The 8,286-nt window shown below is 38.7% G+C and overlaps 1 protein-coding gene across 1 annotated transcript; it reads left to right on the forward strand.

Moving 5' to 3' along the window:
* Positions 1-1,453: 1,453 nt before the first annotated feature.
* LOC117537822 (hepatocyte nuclear factor 3-beta-like) lies at positions 1,454-7,944 on the forward strand. Its single transcript, XM_034203194.1, has 4 exons — positions 1,454-1,713; positions 4,115-4,372; positions 6,239-6,523; positions 7,285-7,944. Exons 1-4 carry the CDS (start codon positions 1,645-1,647, stop codon positions 7,873-7,875), a joined length of 1,203 nt encoding a protein of 400 aa, XP_034059085.1. The 5' UTR covers positions 1,454-1,644; the 3' UTR covers positions 7,876-7,944.
* The last annotated feature ends 342 nt before the right edge of the window (positions 7,945-8,286 follow it).

The following is an 8,286-nucleotide window of genomic DNA, read 5'->3' on the forward strand; positions in this document are numbered from 1 at the left end:
CATCAAAGACAGCTAGTGAAGGTTAATAGAAGGTATGAGTTCATTTGGCGTCATTTTTGTTAGTTTTTCACAAGTTTAGGGTTCAATGGCCACAATCAATAGAAACACACACATCAGTTAGTAGATCTTCAAAGCAACATGTAGACCAGCATGCACTGCAGCAGAGACATGTAAGGGTGGTTTGGGAGTCAACTGGGATATTAAGGATATCTGACTGCAGTGAAGACAAGCAAGGAGGGTTAATGAGTTTATTTGGTTTTTTCCACTCATTTTTTAGGGAGATTTCTGTTTGTTTTTTATATTTAACTTGCCACAATCCTTCTAAACACAGAGATACATGTGTAGATATGCAGGAGCAAGAGGTAGACCAGCATGCACTGCAGCAGAGACACATCTGAGGATGGTTTGGGAGAAATCTAACTGCAGTAAATGCAGATAATTAGACAGGAAGTACAAGTTATTTTAGCCTCATTTTGTTCATTTTTAAATGAGTTTGAGGGTGTTTTGGTTAGTTTTCCATCAGCTCATGTTCAGGGACATCTCCACAAAAGCACATATACATATTTGGATCTGCAGAAGCATCAGCATGGACAGCAGCAGGAAGATATTTGGGGTTATCATGGGGGTCCTTTCTGGAATATATAACTATATAGACACAGGCAGTAAAGGGTTAATGAAAGCCTGATTTGGGTTCATTCGAAGGGAATTTGAGCGTGATTTCTGTTGATTTTTATTACATGTTGGGATGACTTTATCTGTAACACAGCAAACAGAACCAAAAGAAAGACCAGCATGCATTGCAGCAGTGGTGGGCAGTTTAATATGGACCTGCTCGTCCACTGGAGAGATGAAATGTCTCAGCTAACAACAGCGGGGGGGGGTTTATAATGACATTAAATCACTCAAACAAGAAATGAGACGAGGCTTGTCGATGTTTGATGTCAAAAAGGACCAAAAAACTCACATTTCCTTTGTTATTTGGATCAAAACACACTCACAAAACCCAACAAACTGGTGAAGACATGCAGGTATTTTCTCTGCATTACTTTTACTTTTGAAAGTTTGAGTACGTTTTACTTCTGTACTAATTTTGTAAAACCATCACTTTAAAAGTACAGTATTTTATGCACATTAAACCATATTTTAAGACTAGATTAGATGCTTTGATATGCTTTATTAAGCCCAAATTGAAGAGTTGTTTTTTAACATCATTTAAAAAAGGAATTGCACGTGAAAAATAAGAAAAAAGTGTCTTTTCTACCCATTAATTAACAGAGACTTAACCTCATGCATTGAGAGTACTTCATTACTAAAAGGTGCATAAAAGTGACGTCATTATTTACTGTCACCTCTCTGTGAGGCCACGGGGCGGGAGTCTCGTGCCGAGGTGTTGATGGAATATTCAAATCAAGAGAGTGAGAGCTCGAGGAGTGAAATGAAGGCAGCTGATTGGCCGCTGCAGGCTCCGCGAGCACAGGTGTCAGAGAGTGCCTCGCGGACACCGGTCACTCTGCCTGTTTCTAGCCGGGAATGAGGAGCTTTCCCCCCCGGTGGTCATAGTAGGACATCCAGGATACACCGGATAAAAGGAACCGTTGTTTCCCGCTTTATTTGGGTTTTATTTTCCGTTTGGATGTTGGAGTCATGCTGAGCGCCGTTAAGATGGAGGATCTTCCGGAGTGGAGCGGGAGCAGCTACTACGGAGAGGCCGAGGTCAGTGCACTCTGTCCCGGGTACACTCAGAGGGAAGCCCCGCTGAAATATCACCGAATAAAAACTGGGTGGAAAAAAACAAAAATATAAACTTCTTAATTAACTTTAGATAGATAGATATATAGATTGATTGATAGATACTTTATTGATCCCAATTTGGGACATGTTTGCGTTGCAGCAGCATAAAAAACAAGGCATTGTACATAAGAGAGATTAAGACACTAGAAATAAAGAGTCCAACATATTTCTGAAATAGAAATAAAATAGCATTAAAAAGTTAAAAAATACATATGTGGAAAATGCACATAACAAAGTAACAAAGGATATTATTGTGCAAGAAATTGATTATTCGATATTAAATTGAACATACATGTAAAATGTAGGCTACAGTGGGAGTTGAAGTCCAGTCCTTTAAAGGGGTTTCGACAAAACAAACAACATTGCGGACATTTTATAGCACCAATTAATCAATGAATATAGCCTTCGAAAGAGTGATAACACCTCTATATTATTGTTGAATTATCTGCATATAGCTGTGTGTGTTTGGTTTAGGGGAAATGTTATGAATAGAAAAACATCTAAATGAACTTTATAGGGGTTTGACCGAAGAAATGAACATTTATTTTAAGGCATTTCAGAGCGGATAATTAATCAAATAATGGATATTTGCAGCAGTGTAAAAGTGGAAATAAATCTAAATATTATTGTTGAATGGTTTGCATTGCTGTGTTGTGTTGCTTTGGGTGTTGAGTTGTAAATATAAATACATCTAAATGGACATTATGGGAGTTTGACTAAAGAAATAAACACGTAAAGGCCTGTTTATCATATGCATTACGCAAGAAAATACAATTATTAATCATTATTCTACAATTGCTATTTGTTAAAAAGGCTATTTGTCTTTTTGGTAAAGCCTTTACAATTATTAAATTCCATGTATTTCTTTCACATTTAGCAACCTTTGTTTCTGCAGTGGATGAATTGTGCAGCGAAAATGGAAATTCAATCATTAAAAACGTCCAGAAATAACTCTCAACCGCTGTTTTCTTTAATTAAGTTCATATTGAAGCTTATATTTGTTATTTCTCATCTTAAAATGTTGTTTTTTGTTTGTATTTTGACCATCCTTGACACCGGCCTAATGCTTGTTAATTCAGTGCAGGCTGACAGTGGAATATATTGAATTAAAATCAGTGGTTTGTTATGGAAACGAGTAAAATGACATGATATATGATATATTCATAAGGTTTAAATGGTTAATTAAATGTTGTTATAGCACTATACACATTAGGGCAAGTCTAAACTGAAGGCTTTAAATAAGGTGTTACAGCCATACACAAATACTGAGCAAACAGACTTATCATCAAGCTTAATTACAACAATACATAATATATAAATACTCAGGATGGAAGACACTGAATGTATATCTCTGTATTTATTATTTAAATTTAGCAACATGGGTATTAGGCCCAAAAAATGAGGAACAACAAATATTAGAGGCCTGTTTTTCACCGTGATGTTTCCTGATGAGAATTGGGATGTTTAACCTAATTCATTATACAATTATATTCACCTAAAGTCCTATTTAAGTTAGTAATTGTCCTTTTTAAGAGAATCAACTTGTAAAAAATGCTGAATTTAGATTAAAGAGGCAGGAAGTATACGTGGAGATCTTTGGCCCTGTCACATGTCTTTAAAAGGTGGGATTAAAAGGCCTTTTATTAATATATATAAGCTTCAATTAAATGTGTATTTTCAGCTCATTATGTGATCAAATACAAGCAAGCATATTATGTGTGGATTATCAGCTTGGTCCAAATGCAATTATAGCTTTATTACTCAGAGAAACCTGGTCATTCAAAAGGAAAGCTTTCTGTTAACTCAGTTATATGTGAGTGTAACATTTTTATACAGGCACATTTTAACTATAATTAAACAGCATGTTCAAAATATCAGATCTGAAGTCTAAAATATAACATTTTACTAAAATGTGCAGCTTCTCCAATGACACCTTTGCTGCTTTTCATTGTCATATGATTTTAAAAAACAGAATATCGTTAGTTTTTGGACAAAGAAATTGCCTATAATCAACATTATGATGTCATTTTTAACACATTTAGGAGATTTTATACCAAATAAATGAATTTTATAATCAATAGATAATGCAAAACAATGTATTTGAAGCCTTATGATGTATTTTATATTTTCAGAGCATAAAAAACCCAATCTTTTTGTTGAATTATTGGCATTTTAAAAATGTTTTTTCTGACTTTTTGTGAATAATTTAACTGATATTTCATGTTGTTTTTTTATATTGAACCTTAACACATTATGTTGTATCATAAACGCCCATAAAATAATCCTTAACGCGGTTTTAATATGTGATGTCTCTGTGTTTCAGTGTTACTCCGCAGCAGCGAACATGAACTCAATGAGCAGCTACATGAACGCGCCTGGCATGACCGGCAGCGGACACATGAACGCGCATTACATGAACCCGGTGCACACGGCCCCGGTGCCTCCCGGTCTCTCGCACCCCCCCACCGGCTCCGGTACCGGGATGATTCCGGGCCTGAGCTCCGCGCTGCAGCCGGGCACGAGCACCGGCTGCGCGCCGCCGTACGGGAGCGCGCAGGGGCTCAGCAGCGAGCATTATCAGGTACACGTTGGCTTTTGTTTTTAAACGTGTGTGATGTGTTAAATAGGACTTTAATGACATTTCCTACATTTTAGTGATTCTTTTTGTGTCATAGAGAGCATTATCAGGTAATAATGTTTACTAAACTAAACTTTTTAAAGACATAGGCTAATTTAATATTACTTTTTAATTATATTTCCTACATTTTAGTGGCTATTTTATTGAATTTTTTGTCCATATTACACCAAATGTGTACCTCACTATTTAAGTTGTAATGATGAATTATAACAGTGGTTATTATTTTTTATAGAGAGCATTATCAGGTCATTATTTTACACTCAACCTTTTATATGGGCTAATTAAATAGGACTTTTTAAGGACATTTCCTACATTTAAGTGGTTATTCTTTATTATAGAGAGCTTTATCAGGCCATTATTTTGACTATAGCCTTAGTGTAAAACATGCATTTGATGTTATACGGAGAATACATTATATTTAAATATGAATATGTATGCAATAAAAGGTATAGCAAGTAACGATTTGTATTTAGGTGCAAATGTCTTAAGTAAAATCTAAGGAAATGTACAAAAACGTAACTTAACCAAAACTTCTTAAGTGTAAGTAGTTTGCGTTGTAAAATGTACTTATAGGTATTCTGAGTAAAACTATATAACATAGGCTTATTTAGTATGACTTTTTAATGACATTTCCTACATTGTATGTTGTTTTTGTCCAAAGGACACCAAGGCATTGCTCACTATTTTAGTTTGAATGGTAAATTAAAATGTATTTAAGTCAATAAAAAAAAGTATGAAACGGCTATCCCAATGGTACATTAACTCAAGTACTATTCTTGTACCTGAGTGTTTCCATGTTATGCTTCTTAATACTTCTAATCCATTACAATTTGGAGGAACATATTGTACTTTTTACACATTTATTTGACAAGATTAGGTGAATGGTGTATGTAGTGTCAGCCATGTGTGTTTTCTTTAGCGTACCGCACAAAAAACTGAACCGTTGACTTCAATGAAATGTATGTTGGGTTCTTTATTCGACCCAACATGCTGCGTCAAATAAAGAACAGGTGTATTATGTCAACACATTTCACATGTATTAGGTTAGTTGAAAGCAAGACTATTAAGTTTAAATATTCAGTTCAAATGAATATTTTTGCCTAATTATGTCAAATGTGGCGACATAATACATTTAATTAAAGTCAACGTTGTTTCAGTGTGTTTTGTATTTATGATTTGTTATAAGACACAATACGATAATACTTTAATGGTCAGATCCAGTCTGAAATGCTCCTTGCATCACAGCAGCTCCATGTCTAACATCTACCGACACAGCAGGATCACTGAGAGAAAGGCTGCTCAAAGAGCCTTTAGCGTGTGTGTGTGTGTGTGTGTGTGTGTGTGTGTGTGTGTGTGTGTGTGTGTGTGTGTGTATGATAACGATACGATAATACTTTAAGGGACAGTTTCATCCCACAGGCCATCAGACTGTTAAACACCTGAACTTTTGAAAGAACATCCATAACATTCACCTGTTTGCAACTTCAATATTCCAATGACTTGTATAGAGACTATTCTGCACTATTTCTATTCTATTTACTTTGTATTTACTTTGCGTCGCTGTGTTGGAGGAGCCTGTGACCTCAGATTGTCATTGACATAACTACACTGCACACATGACAATAAAAGCCTTGCATCTTGAATCCAGTTTGAGATGCTCCTTGCATCACAGCAGCTCCATGTGTAACATCAACAGACATGTCTTATGATATGCCTCTGCAGGCCGGAGTGGAGGACAGCACAGAGAGTATTGTTGTTGTTCAGTGTTTTCCGTGTGCGTAGTATTGATGATTTGTTCTCCCTCTGCAGGATGGAAGTGAGGACAGCAAAGTGTACCGGTTGTCGTACCGCAGCCCGGTGTACGGTCAGGTTCGGGAGCCCAAGCCGTACCGGAGGAGCTACACTCACGCTAAACCCCCGTACTCCTACATCTCTCTGATCACCATGGCGCTGCAGCAGTCCTCCTGCAAGATGCTCACCCTGAACGAGCTGTACACGTGGATCACAGACCTGTTCCCCTTCTACCGGCAGAACCAGCAGCGGTGGCAGAACTCCATCCGACACTCGCTCTCCTTCAACGACTGCTTCATCAAGGTTTGGGATTTTATTTCATTTTGATTTATTTCGAATGTGTAAAACAAGGGTCAAATGCGGCCCGCGGACCATTTTGAATCGGACCTCAGCTAATTCAAAAAGTGTAATAAAATATGGCCCACAAATAACACTTGAGCTTGTCTTGTACTTCTGAAGTATATATGTGAAGAAAAAGCCCAATGACTTAATGACATAACAAGCTTGAAATAGACCCTTCTTCCTAAAGGAGAGCTCTGATGTAATCATGTATCTACATTTGATTGATTTTGCTGACGTATAACTCACTTTATGAGGCCTGTGGCGGCTCAATCCCCAGAGTCGCCGAGAGGCTAAACTTGGCTCTAAACCGTGACGCGTTTTCGAAGAGAAAGTCCGTATTGAAGCAAGATAGTTTTAAGGATATTTAATAAAGAAAATCAAAACATAGAAACTATGGACAAAACGGTCAACAGAAAAAATGACAGCACAAGCTCACCCTCTGTCGTCCCACTGGACATCAAACAGGTGACTTAAATAGACCACACCCATGTGACAATTACCGGAAGTGCTCAACACTGAACTTGGGCTAAGTAGCATTATGGCACCTACAATACCTCCAGTGAGGAGCCCTTCGTACATGTTTCTGTATGTGACCCCCCTGGTGTAAAACAATAACAGTTTTACGTTTCAGTATTTCTTTCAGCAACTGTGACTGAAAGAATATTGCAGAATAAAAAGACCCAGTTGTGATGAAACTGTTTCCTCCCTGTCTGTTCTTCCAGGTTCCCCGGCTGCCGGACCGACCTGGGAAAGGCTCTTTCTGGGCGCTGCACCCTGACTCCGGGAACATGTTCGAGAACGGCTGTTACCTCCGGAGGCAGAAGAGATTCAAGACGGGGAAACAACAAGCCACCGGTACCGGGAAACAACAGTCCAACAGTACCGGGGGGAAGGAGGAGAAGGAGGAGTCAAGTGGAGGGAAATCGAACTCGGTTACTTCTGATTCTCCTCCTTCCCTACCTCCTTCCTCCTCTTCTCCTCCAGTGACCCTCAAATCTCACCAGGATCTCGACCCGGTGCAACAGCGTGTTCCTTCCCCTCTCGTGCACACTCCTCACCTGTATCCGATGCTAGTGCACGAGGCGTCTCACCTGAAACCAGACCCCCACCCTCACCACCATTACCCCCCACACCTGTACTCCTTCAACCACCCCTTCTCCATCAATAACCTCATGAACGAGCCGCAGCTCCACAGACTGGAGTACGGAGGATATGGAGGTCAAACGGGGGTCAAACAGGGACCGGATAACGGAGCTATGCCTGATAACGGGAACTACTACCGGGGAGTTTACAGACCCCTCATGAACTCCTGAAGGACTCTTTAAAAAAAAAAAAAGAATTCAAATCGTGGATTTCTACATTTGTGAATGTGGGTTGCTAACCGAGTCTCTTAAAGTTAAAGGTCCCTTATTATACTGTTCTTCATCACTATATTACACGTCTCAGATATATCCAGAGCCTGCCTCTGATTGGCTGAAACACCAAACAGATCATTGCAGCATTACCCACAATCCCCTCTGTTTCAGCCCTGTTTCCAAAGTGCTGATTCTCTGTCTGTTACTTTAGATGAAAATAAGGAGCCCCTCCCCACGCCCCTCTGAGAGACATTTGGTTACAAAGAACTCAATGTTGCTCTAGGAGGAGATTCAGGTGATAAGGGGGGGGGGGGGGGTTACCTTGGTTGCTGATTGGCTAATGGTTACACAAGACAAAACATCGTTATG

This window comes from Gymnodraco acuticeps, unplaced genomic scaffold (genome assembly GCF_902827175.1).
Source record: "Gymnodraco acuticeps unplaced genomic scaffold, fGymAcu1.1, whole genome shotgun sequence".
Taxonomy (NCBI): Eukaryota; Metazoa; Chordata; class Actinopteri; order Perciformes; family Bathydraconidae; genus Gymnodraco; species Gymnodraco acuticeps.

Bases quoted from the DNA above. Each gene is read 5' to 3' on its own strand.
- LOC117537822 (XM_034203194.1), top strand. From the start codon at position 1,645: ATGCTGAGCGCCGTTAAGATGGAGGATCTTCCGGAGTGGAGCGGGAGC. The intron at 1,714-4,114 runs GTCAGTGCACTC...TCTGTGTTTCAG, and splicing joins GCTACTACGGAGAGGCCGAG to TGTTACTCCGCAGCAGCGAA. The intron at 6,524-7,284 runs GTTTGGGATTTT...CTGTTCTTCCAG, and splicing joins TCAACGACTGCTTCATCAAG to GTTCCCCGGCTGCCGGACCG.